The sequence below is a fragment of the Ascaphus truei genome, chromosome 5, assembly GCF_040206685.1.
Source record: "Ascaphus truei isolate aAscTru1 chromosome 5, aAscTru1.hap1, whole genome shotgun sequence".
In the NCBI taxonomy this organism is placed as follows: Eukaryota; Metazoa; Chordata; class Amphibia; order Anura; family Ascaphidae; genus Ascaphus; species Ascaphus truei.
This window is the reverse complement of record NC_134487.1, coordinates 117,769,019-117,782,089: the sequence shown is the minus strand read 5'-3', so window position 1 is coordinate 117,782,089 and position 13,071 is coordinate 117,769,019. Positions and strand designations below refer to the sequence as shown.

The window sequence follows — 13,071 nt, the reverse complement described above, 5'->3', positions numbered from 1 at the left end:
TTATCAAAGGTTTTTTTTTATTATTTAAAGGTCAGTTAATGACCACATGAGACCACTCTGGGAGTAGATTTTGCTATTGTAAACTATGCTTGAAATATAAAAACGAAAACTAAATACAATTAAATTGCAATACTCGCCAAGGTACCCCAGTTTATTTAATCAACTGGGGTCTTCATGATTCTCATAAAAAATAGTCAGAACACTGGATTATTATTCAGTTTGTTTAGGTCAAGTGATGCCCCCAGGTGTTCCAAATGATCACTGAGATAAATCAGTCTGCTATTCTTGTGGTTATATTTTTTGGCAAATGTGTTTGTGGGGGGGGGGGGGGGGGGCGGTACAGGGTTGGGGGGGGAGGAGAATTGAGTGTATTGGGGGATTGAGTTAGAGAGGATGGAGGGGGAGTAAATAAATACACAGGACCAAGAATATTTTGATTTATTTTGCGGTTTTTGCCCAAGGATGGAAATGACAAGTGATAAACAGTTTTGCACAGAAAAATATTGAAAAAAATAAAAAGATAAAGGGATTTATTATTGTGAGATACATTTTATTCCCCCACGTATTTTTTCCTTTCCCTAATTCTGATTGAAGTAAGTTTGTTGTATGTTAATTATACAGTATATACCTTTTAGTGTGTACTGTATATGTATGTGTTTGTGGGGGTGTAATATTCATGCATGTGTTGTGGATCTCTGAATATTTGGGACAAAGAATGTTTTTTATAAAATGGCTCTTCCTTGAAAGGTTGCAGACCCCTAGTTTGGCTATCCTTTAACTGTATACTGTATCCTATCATACTGTAACTGTGGTCATCTCTAAAAACAGATGGAAATGTAACCTTGGCCCCACAGATGAAAAGTACCATTCTGAGACAAAGCATGTAATTATCAACATATACCTCCAAATGAATTTGAATAAAGATAATCAGATTGGGGAAGATTTGTGAAATAAATTGTACATAGTGGAGCCACATCTCTTACATAAATGGGCATTGCACCCTGGACAGTTACAATTTCTAGTCATTATGCCTTTTATACTCAGTAATTTGTAGGGATTAAAAGGAACCAATTCTCATATATTTTAGTATTCCTATTCTGCCACTAATAGGTGATCCGATTTCTCTTTTCTCCCAGCTGAACTGTATTTGGACAATATTATGTTGGGTGGAAGATTTGTTTAGCTGTAAGTGGGTACAATGTCAAATCCTAGGTTTTTTTGTGGGCACTGTTATTTTCTGTTAGGGATGTGCACTTGACCTCATGTTTATTTTTGTTTTGGTTCTGAAAAATGTCTAGATTTTGATTCTGTTTTGCCTAAAGTCTCTTGGTTTTGGTTATAGTTTTGATTATGGGGAAATTGGGAATTTGCTTACAAAATCATAACATTATGTAGTCTGGAGCGGTTTCCTTTGTAGATATTTTTGCTATTTGCAAACTATTTAGATAAAATAATGACAATAGTGGTCCATATCTGTCTTCAAGTCTGGCAAAGAACAGGATGAGGTAAAACAAAGACAGGACAAGACTAGTTAGAATCATCATTAAAATGATCAACTATGTTATGTTGGAGATTGAGTGCAACAGCAACTGGCTGACTGATATACTGCACTTGTAGAGGCTTTGAGACAAAAGAGACAGGTCAGATGTGGTATGTATCTGATCGCCTATATATCCAAGTACCCACAAGGTAACCTAAGGATGGTAACCTAACTGCAACTGGTTGACTAATATATGTATACTGTATATATACCGGTAGAGAGTAGAGACAGGTTAGATTGTGGTTTTACTGCCTACCTATATTAGGTATGAACAACCAATAAGGGTGTTAAAAAATCCAACTGGAACTGATTGACTAGTATAGAGTATATTAGTCATAGCGAGTAGAAACAGATCGGAGATGGTGGTATCTCTCTCTGATCAGCTATATTGTAATATAAAGGATACCTCCTCTCTCTCTCTACTCCTCCTTCTCGCTGCTGGGGATATCTCTCCTAATCCTGGAGCCATCCATATACACACCTGCTCTCACCCACGCCTCCCTGCCACCTCCTTTCCTGCTAACGGTAGTAACCTATCTAATTTAATACCGATGAACCTTAAAACTCACCTCTCAAACGAAACCTCCCAGTAGCTTGGACTGTATACTACTGTTCCAAAATCACTCCTACCAACCATTGTGGCCAAGCACTGCCATCTAATGCACTTGTTCCCTCACCTGCTGTCTCTGTAAGTCTTCCAACATATCACTTAGATTGTAAGCTCTCTGGGGCAAGGATTTCCTTTCCTATTGTCTGACTTTGCTGCACTTATTATATTATTATAACTCCCTTTACTGTATTGTCTTTGTAAAGCGGTGAGTACACCGTTGGCGCTATATAAATGAAACAGGCAACCAAACCCAAGTGGAACTAGTAGACTGAGACATGTTAGATGGTGGTGGTATTTCTCTAGACTGTACATATTACCTGCGCTCCACCCTTTATGAAATATGCTGCTGGTAAAAGTATTGGCCTTACATATATAGAAAATGGAGAAGGCATGTGTGAAAAACTAGGTACACCTTATGATTCAATAGCTTGTAGAACCACCTTTAGCAGCAATAACTTGAAGTAATCGTTTTCTGTATGACTTTATTAGTCTCTCACATCGTTGTGGAGGAATTTTGGCCCACTCTCCTTTACAACGTTGCTTCAGTTCATTGAGGTTTGCAGCATTTGTTTATGCACAGCTCTCTAAAGGTCCAGCCACAGCATTTCAATCGGGTTGAGGTCTGGACTTTGACTGGGCCATTGCAACACCTTGATTCTTTTCTTTTTCAGCCATTCTGTTGTAGATTTGCTGGTGTGCTTGGGATCTTTGTCCTGTTGCATGACGCAATTTCGGCCAAGCTTTTGCTGTCGGACAGATGGCCTCACATTTGACTCTAGAATACTTTGGTATACAGAGGAGTTCATGGTCGACTCAATGACTGCAAAGTTCCCAGGTCCTGTGGCTGCAAAACAAGCCCAAATCATCACCCCTCCACCACCGTGCTTGACAGTTGGTATGAGGTGTTTGTGCTGGTATGCTGTGTTTGATTTTCGCCAAATGTGGCGCTGTGCATTATGGCCAAACATCCCCACTTTGGTCTTGTCTGTCCAAAGGGCATTGTTCCAGAAGTCTTGTGGTTTGTTCAGATGCAACTTTGCAAACCTAAGCCGTGCTGCCATTTTCTTTTTAGAGAGAAGAGGCTTTCTCCTGGCAACCCTTCCAAACAAACCATACTTGTTCTGTCTTTTTCTAATTGTACTGTCATGAACTTTAACATTTAACATGCTAACAGAGGCCTGTAGAGTCTGAGATGTAACTCTTTTTTTTTTGCAATTTCTCTGAACATTGCACGGTCTGACCTTGGGGTGAATTTGCTGGGACGTCCACTCCTGGGAAGATTGGCAATTGTCTTAATGTTTTCCACTTTTGAATAATCTTTCTCACTGTAGAATGATGGACTTTAAATTGTTTGGAAATTGCCTTATAACCCTTCCCAGATTGATGGGCAGCAACAATTGCTTCTCTAAGATCATTGCTGATGTTTTTCCCTCCTTGGCATTGTGTTAACACACACCTGAATGCTCCAGACCAGCAAACTGCTAAAACTTCAGCTTTTATAGAGGTGGTCACACTTGCTGATGATCAATTAATCAAGGGCATTTGATTAGCAGCACCTGTCTGCTACTTAGCATCTTAATTCCTATGGAAGCAGAAAGGGTGTACTTAGTTTTTCACACATAGCTTCTCCATTTTCGATTTATTTTTGTTAAATGAATCATGACACAGTGTAATATGTCATGTGTTGTTGTTCATCTGAAGTTGTATAAACCTAATTTTAAGACCTGCTAAGGAACAGATGATTGTTATTGTGTCCTGATATGTAAAACCATAGAATTCAGAGGGTCTTTTTCACACAACTGTATATCATAGACTCTCTGTCTCTGCCGCTCTGTCTCTCTCTCTTCTCCTTTTTGTCCCTTTGTGTCACTCTCTTTCTCTCTGTGCCAACCTCTTCGCACATTGAAACCCTTCCTTCCATGCCAACGCTGACACGAAATGGCGGCATGAGATGAGAGCAGTGATTTAAAGGAATCAGGAAATACCGTGAGATCCGAACAAAGTGGGAAAGAAAAACAAGGTTTTGCCTCATTTTGGTTCGGGGTTAGAATGCAGATCCCAATTATGGGCTAAATCAGGGGAGCGCAATCTTTCCTCCCTGCGCCCCCCTGCCGGCTGTCCCCCTCTCCTCGCGCCCCCTCTGATTACATTGACTCAGACGTCCTGGCGTCATGACGTCAATGTCACATGACCCTGCAGCGTCATTTGACACTGCATTGCCATGGTGACACGTCACCAGTAGCCGTCTGAATCAAGTGAAGGAGAAGTTTACCGAGGCCTTGCAGCTCCCCCGGCATGAATTGAAATGCCATAGGGAAGCGTGTGGGGCCTCTGTAAACCCCCGTGAACCCCGAAGCGAATCTCACGCCCTCCCTGGGGGGGCACGCCCCCCACTTTGCGCACCGCTGTGCTAAATTATTCCATATCATGGAAGTTGGAGGAATATTCGAAATCCAGAGTTGCTCATCTCTTATTCCTCTGCATCTTACAAAAAAATAGATATCTAGCCAGCTTTGCAGATCAGTACACAAGATTTACCAGACCAATAAAAAATGAACAGCCAACATCTGCTTAATTTTTGTTTTTTCATTATTAATATTACCCATACTGTGTCTCTCACACTCCCCCCTCTCCATCTCCCCCTCTCTATCACTTGCCCACCTCTTCTCTCCCCCTTCTTTCTCCTCTACCCCTTTCACTGTTCCCCTGCTCTCTTTCTTACTCACCCCCTCTCACCCCCATTTTCTCCGACCACCTCCCACCACGAGCCCTACCTATGGAGCAGTGTTCCTGACCCTAGCTTGCAGCGGAGGTGGTATTAAGCTCTATGGAATAAGGGTTCCTTGTATCAATCCTTATTTATATATCTGACTGAAATGTTTTAAAGTGTTACATAAAAAATTAAAAGTTATAAAATAGGAAAAAAAATTCACAGACATTTCTCTTATAAAATCAATTTTTGGGGTTTGTATGATTACATAGTTTAACACTTCGGCATTGTTTACAACTATTTGTTTTATAAATTGTTTTCATGTTCTTACATATTAGCTCAAAATGATGGGAATATCACCAAGTGGCATGAAGCCTATTTCAAGAAACCAAGGCCATATTTTACTAGTGATGGTTTCCCAAATCCATCATGTGCAGAGGGAAGAGAACGGTTTTACAGTAAAGAGGAAGTGTATGTCATTGGGGCTGACAATACATGCATTCTGCAGGACAATGAAGACAAATTCTGCAATGGACCTCTTAAGCCAAGAAAACAGTACTTGTATGTGTAAATTTTTTTTTTATGACAAAGTGAAAGATGAGTCTTTTGTACATACACCTAAATCATGTATATGGTGGATTGCTTCAACACATTTTAACACGACAGAAGATTTCCTGTAGTATTTGACATGGTTATTACAATTCCTATTAAAAGGGGCCTTTTAATAAATAAACGCCTGGTATAATATTATCACTCCGTGTTAAGTAACCGTATAATTAGACATGTTTACCAAATCCACACGAATAACCAAATTGTATTTCACTACCATGAATCATAATTAGAGATGTGCAACATTTGTGCTGAAGTTTGCAAACCCGGCAAAATGTGCCAATTTTTGGTGAACATGTTCATGAAATATTGAAAAGGCAGCCAAATCAACGTGCTGTGCTTTCAAATAAACGTGCTGGTCATATGAACCCAAATGTAGGTCACAACCATTTATACACTGCTATTTGTGCAGAATACATGCAAAACGTGGTGTAATTGGCAAAATCTCAAGCATTGTCAAAGTTCATAAACATTTTGCAAAGCCTAAATTTTTTATTTTAATTCATGCCAAATGTCACAGACCACATTTGAACACTTTCACCCATCTCTAATCATATTACATTAGAAACATAGACGCTTTTGTTTCATGGGACACCAACCGTATTATTCTTGCTATTATTGTTTGGTTCTCCTGATGTATTGAACTCCATTATTTAAAGATGCAATATCGCTGCCTTAAAAAAAAATTTGATTAAAACAAATTGACGCTTACTTTGTTTTTAATGGCATATAGGAGACACAGGTAAGTGACCCCAGGCACTTTGTTTTTAATGTCTTCGGAAGTTACTGACCAACTATAATAAAGTAAGATGGCCAGACAGGGCCACTTCACTGTGACGGAGTTAGCACTCTAAACTCCTGAGTCTGATGCACTCTTATTTGGCCTACCATTGAAGTAATGTGGCATCCGTGATGTTTTACTTGATATAAACATTCACTCTTTAAAATAAAATATATTAAAATGTACACATGAACCTTAATATTGGGTGATTTGCAGTGTGGTATTGGATACATGTGTCCCTTCGCACCCATGCCAGTGCCAGCAAGCATTTCTGGGAATGTCAGTACAAGAAAAGAGAAGTTCACTGCCACAGAGATTCAAAGTAAATGTATCAGTATTTTGTTATATATATTTTTTTTAAACATAAAAATGTCCGTATCGGAGGAGCTAGAAATCTCTCCGATCTAGCGATGTTTATGAAATGTACAAGATCTGGTCGGCCACACATTATTGTGTGTTTATTGCATGTTCTCTATCTTTATAAATAGTCTATTTTTATATTCAAGATAGCTTATGACCTGGCAATAGCACTAGCATTATATTTCACGTTTGTGAAGCAACTTGGCCTAGTCATTTTGCCCACTGTTACTTTATGACATCAGTGAGGTTGACAGTCACACACACGCTTATTAAGACGTGTCAACTTTTGCGTCCATTTCTCAAAGTCTACCACAAAACTGGTGCAAAAAAGTACAGGGAAAGGTACAAAAAGTTGTAATTCCATGCAGTATAAAGCAGGGGTAGCCAACTCCAGTCTTCAAGGGCTACCAACAGGTCAGGTTTTCAGGATATTCCTGCTTCAGCATGGGTGGCTCAATCAGTGGCTCAGTCTTCGACTGCACCACCTGTGCTAAAGCACGATATCTTGAAAACTTGACCTGTTGGTGGCCCTGGAGGACTGTTGTTGGTTAGCCCTGGTATAAAGCAATGGGATATTGTCCATTCATACAGTATATCTGGTGCTTTTTCTTTGCCGCAGCCAGGAGACTGATATACTGTATATACACCTTATGTATTTAACTGATTACTAATCTGGGATAACAATCCAGGTCAAACATGGCTAAGCACCAATGCATCATGGTACTCCAATTATGATGCACAATGCCATGTGTTTTTATCAACATACTGTGACATACAAAACATTTATGTCGTTACAGGTTTAAATTTCGAGCAACAAACATTAAAGGCCAATTTACAGATTCAGAATATTCTGAGATTGTCAAAACGTTGGGTAAGAAAATATATTTTTGTTTATTGTATGTTAAAAAAAATAAATATATATATATATATATATATATATATATATATATACAGTGTTCGACAAACCTATACATTTGCTCGCCCCGGGCGAGTGGATTTAACTCCCGGGCGAGTAAATATTGGCCCAAGCAGCACACGTTTGGTACTAGGTGGCGAGTAGATTTTTTTGTGTGGCGAGTAGATTTTTTGGTGATTTGTCAACCACTGTATATATATATATATATATATATATATATATATATATACACACACATGAACACTTCATATTTTTTTTAATAATCATTACAAAATGTAGACTTACTTTATAAACCAATGTTGACTATGTAATACTCTGCTAACTTCCAGTTATTTTCCAAAAAAATAAAACAGTGCTGTGAGAATTACTCGATAACATGTATTCAAATGGCCCTGGCATCAACAACATATTTAAAACAATCCCCAGTCATATAATGTAATGGGATTCATTAAGAATCTAATAAAATAAAGAATAAGTGGAGGAGTTTCTTGAATAACATATTAGTAATATTAGGTACCAATTGTACCATGTCAGTATATACGTTTCCACTCCTCCTTTTGAATGCATTTATTAATATGTTTGGGTTAAGCTGATGTGAAACATATACATTTCTAGATTTGAGGCAATCACTAGTAGATCAGAATGTTACTTAATGTTGAGGCTACGTAGCATTTAGACATCCTGCCCCTAATATTTTAACATGTGCAATAAAAATACGTTATTTTATTTGAGATATAAAAAAAATATCAATATTAAAAACAATAAGAGTAGAGGGAATTATAACTGTACCTGAAAAGCATATTTGTAATCAGTCACCTGTTAGTCAGATGTATAATTAATTTAATTCAGTAATGATAATACATGGTTTTATTTGTAACAGAATTGATGTGCAAAAACTAAATATGTGTAGATTTTGAAATGAAGACACAGATATATAGATATATTAATCTATGTTGTGTTTTAAATTAAACCAGTGGTTGTTTTAACTAACATCTGTGATGATAGAGAGGGGCATTTCCCATCTTTGAAAATCTATTTATCTGTTCCCATACACGGCAGTATAGTTGGCCCTTGGGCAATGTATGTTATTGGTTGTAGATTATACATTTTGTTTTGCTCCCTTGGTACCAAATATATATAAAAGATCCTGTAATGTGAAAAACAGACACCTCAAGAAAAATACCCCACATTATACTTCAAATGCAAAGGAAACCCTACACCGAGAGGCAGCAGTTTTCCATGACTGTTTACTTTTGACACAGAGCTACTTGTGTTAAGTACTTTGCTGTTAATGAAAGCTACTTACAGCCTGAGTTTCATTCATTCAAAGTAATGTATCAAAATATGTGATAAATATATCAGTTGTTTTGTCTTTAAATGAGGTGTAAAAATGGAGCGGGGAGACAATCTTTATATATACACACTTGGTTCTACATTTAGCCCCTGGATACCACAGTAAAAAAACATACAAATAAGAAGAGCACAAAGGAAATCCCTAATTAGAATGTAATATCTTGTTTACAACTAAAATAAAATCTTCTCTTACACACTTTTAGACACATGCAAAATTACCAGTCGTCTGGGTGTCAGCTCGTAGGACGTGCTTTCCAAACATCAATATGTATGTGTGTTCCATTGTGCATCCAACCTGTGTTCTGCGGTACATGTGCATACCAACTTCACCGCGTGTCTATCACCAACAATCTTACAGTCTCCGACGCGTTTCGCATAGTGGTTGTTTTATCAGGTACAGAGGGATGTTTGGAATGCACACATTCTACACGGTGATGCCCAGCCAAGTGGTAGTTGTGGGAGAGCCCCAACTTGTATATTTTATTCCTTGTATAAATGAAAGTTATATTTAGGTTGTGTAGAAGAAATTAAATTGTAATTTACAGATTTCCCTGTGCTCTACATTTTTCTCTTGCACCATTGGAGACGTTATCATACTTTGCATTGGAGGATTGAGTTACTTTGAAAAATCCTGTTAATTTAGTTATTTACTCTTGGACTTTTTAGTGCAATAAATATAATAATAACTTTTACTGTATTTCATACAGTACTTTTCTCCCAATGGGATTCAAAGCGCTTCCTAATTACACAATATAGTGTGTGGTAAGCAGCACTATACATAGTAATTTTACAGACACATCCCCTGCCCAAATGAGCTTACAATCTATGTGTTTTGATGCCTGAGTCACAGGGAAATAAAGTGACTTGCCCATGGTCATAAGGAGCGGATCCTGGGATTTGAACAAGATTCCCCTGCTTCAGACTCAGTGTTGTTGTTATCAGAGTCCGTGTCTTTACTCAATGAGCCACTCCTACATTCCTTTCTAGTTGTTTGTATATTTACTTGTATTGTTTGCTAAGCACTGCCTTCAGTTTTGTATTAATGGCTGTTACTGCACCGACACACTTTATTCGAGCAAATACCCGGTATGTACCTGGCAGATACCTGGAATGCGCCACTCCTCACCACTGACAAGCCCCGTTGCATTTGCCTTCCCAGCCTGGGTTCATGCCTGGCTGATGGGCGGCTGATCTGTTAAATGATAATGATTAGGATTTAATAGGCTGCAATGCTTCGCGTGTCTACCAGATGGCATAAATTCATGAATTGTAATGCAGTATATATATATATACTGTGCAGTATTGCAGCCAGCGGGAATAAAATGCTTCAATCCCTGCTTGGAAAATACCTCAATGCACTCGGGCAGAAAACAGTCACAAACCTCAATACACCCGGGTATACCCGAATTCGTGGGACTAGCCAAGCTCGAATAAAGTGTGTCGCCAGTGTATATGAAACAGGCAGTCCAATACGTTTTTCCCCCTGTTTTTAATACAGGATTCAAGCAGGGGGTCTCCGGTACTGACCCCCATTCAATGCTCCCGGGCCCTGCAGGCCTATCGGAAGCCCTGATGTCACTGTGTGCAGCTTCCTGTTGGCTCATGCGACTGGGGGCTTTAAACTGCAGAGAACTGCAGGAGATACTTTCCTCTGAAGGGGGTGCTGGTATATCTGGCAGCACAGGGTCCCCAAAGCTGAAATTATTGGGGTTCAGCTCTGGAGACCCATTGCTTCAAACTTGTATTAAAAAATGAAAAGAAAAAAAATGTTTTATAAACACAGGGCGATATATTTATAAAAAAAAATCTCCCAGCTGCAAAACTGTGGCAAAACCATACCAAAACTATCAAGGGGAAACAATATTGCTGTCAATTACATTAATTTTCTTAAAAAACGTGTTGTCGATTTTTGTTCTAATTTTGCAGCTAAAATAATCCAGGGTGTGAATAATATGTCATTGTTTGTAGGACTAAATGGTAAAGATTTGTTCAACGCACTGAAATATCCATTTGCTAACTCATGTAAACCTGAGACTGATTATCAAAAGCTAAACATTTGTTTTTAATTTCCTGTACTGTTAAGTGTTCTGAATAAAAATGTCAAGTGCATGGTTTCTTGGCTTCAGACCAGACAGTAATACGTTGCTAAAACATATTCTCAGCCCCAACATTTTACATTTTCCTTTACAGCTGAAGGACTATCAGAAAGAACTGTAGAAATAATCTTGTCCGTTACGCTATGTATACTTTCTATTATTCTTCTTGTGGCAGCGATCTATGCTTTTGCAAGGTAAGAGAGTTATTTTTACATGCAATACTTGTTTTCCAGTAAATATGTTGAATAATATTTTCCATGTAAAGTACATTTCTAAACATATATAGACATCTTTGCAAGATATATATTCAAAAATCGAATAAATTGTAAGGGTCATAATTATCATTCATCCTGAAAGCATACATATTGAATGAAGATTACAAATTATTTCTTAAAATATTTTTTTTTAAACAATTATACATATATATATATATTTAACAATTTATTACAATGGGTATTGTCTTTATGAAGGTTTTCTGGCACTCTATGCACTCCATAGAAAAGTTGTGTGATATTGTATATCATTTCTAATTTCTGTGTGATATTCGCATATTGAACTTTCATGCCACATATCTTGTTGTGATAGATTGGGATATATGATACATACTGTTTATATGTACGGGATATCTATATTATTTTGTGATGTGTTTGGGTACATTATGAAACCTCTGGACCAGTTCAACTCCCATTTGTATTAAAGGAGTTTCATTCATTAATGATAACACCTGAAATAGAGATTTTCACGAAACTCAAGCACCAGGATTAAATTTTCCTTTTATTTCCAAATGACCCTTTAAATACTGTAGTTTTTACTAAATTCTGGCGAAGAATGACACAAAAAACATTTTTAACACATTCACACATCTCAAATTGAAGCTTTAGAATGTATACTTTGTTTCTCATTCTTTATAATGAAACATAATCAGCATTCTATACAGTAGAAACAATGTTTAATTATCTGAAGCAGAAGTGTATGAAATATATTTATCTTTCACACACACACACACACACACACACACACACACACACACACACACACACACACACACACACACACACACACACACACACACACACACACACACACACACACACACACACACACACACACACACGCATTAATTCATATATATATGTAGCCAGGTCACCTGTTTTCCCCTGCGACCCCCCCGGGCGCCTCCGTGGTCACGGACGTTGTCGGGTACTGCCAGCGGCAAGCGGCAGACCCGACGGCCATTCAGGAGGGTGGGGGCCGAGGAGGGAGCTCGCCGGAGTGCAGGAGATCTCCGGCGGCTCTTGCACAGGGCGCCGCCATGTTGCGCCGGTTCGCGCATGCGCAGAGAGTCCCCGGCGGCCCGAGATAGTCGCGCATGCGCAGAAGATCGCGCGAGTGTAGGAGCCAGCCAGGAGAGTCGCGCGAGAGGTAGGGAGAGATTGCGGCGGCCATTAGGGGTTAGTGTAAGCACAGGGAAGGCGCGCACGCGGCCCCAATGTTACAGTAAGGGCCTTGGGACTACAATTCCCAGGAGGCATAGGGAGACAGGCACCAGGTGCCTCATAGGAGCCAATAGGGCTGCAGGACTGCCAGATGAGCAAGTGGATACATTTGGCGGGCTTGCAGCTACGTTGTCAGTCAGAGGAAGGAGCAGTCAAGGGAAGGAGGTAGGGTACAGGAGCGAGGGACTCCCTGTACTAGGCCAGCACCCCCTTGGCCCAATATAGCCCTGAGTCCCCAGTAGTGTGAGTGTTGCCAGGGACAGCCCTCAGGATAGGGAACCTGTCACTTACTTTAGTTGGCACTGGGGAACAGAAGGGAAGATAGGGACAGCTGGGGGGGTTTCATAGCGGTAACCAATCCGGGGAGCCATAGCCCAGGGTCCTGTTGTAAGTTAGTGGCACGAGACAGCTGGGGGGGGTTTCATAGCGGTAACCAGTCCGGGGAGCCATAGCCCAGGGTCCGTGTTGCGAGTGGCGAGGCCACTGGGGGGGTTTCATAGCGGTAACCAATCCGGGGAGCCATAGCCCAGGGCGGCGTTGCGCGTAGTACGAGGCAACTGGGGGGGGTTCATAGCGGTAACCAGTCCGGGGATCCATGGC

General features: G+C 39.6%; 1 protein-coding gene across 3 annotated transcripts in view; it reads left to right on the top strand.

Annotated features, from left to right (window-relative positions):
* Nucleotides 1–13,071, top strand: part of PTPRQ (protein tyrosine phosphatase receptor type Q) — a 363,399-nt gene that overhangs the window by 268,996 nt on the left and 81,332 nt on the right. For all 3 annotated transcript variants that reach the window (XM_075600515.1, XM_075600513.1, XM_075600514.1), the window contains 3 exons: nucleotides 5,199–5,421; nucleotides 7,408–7,481; nucleotides 11,070–11,169. In XM_075600515.1, the coding sequence (XP_075456630.1) occupies nucleotides 5,199–5,421; nucleotides 7,408–7,481; nucleotides 11,070–11,169 (397 nt within the window). The remainder of the gene's footprint in view (nucleotides 1–5,198; nucleotides 5,422–7,407; nucleotides 7,482–11,069; nucleotides 11,170–13,071) is intronic.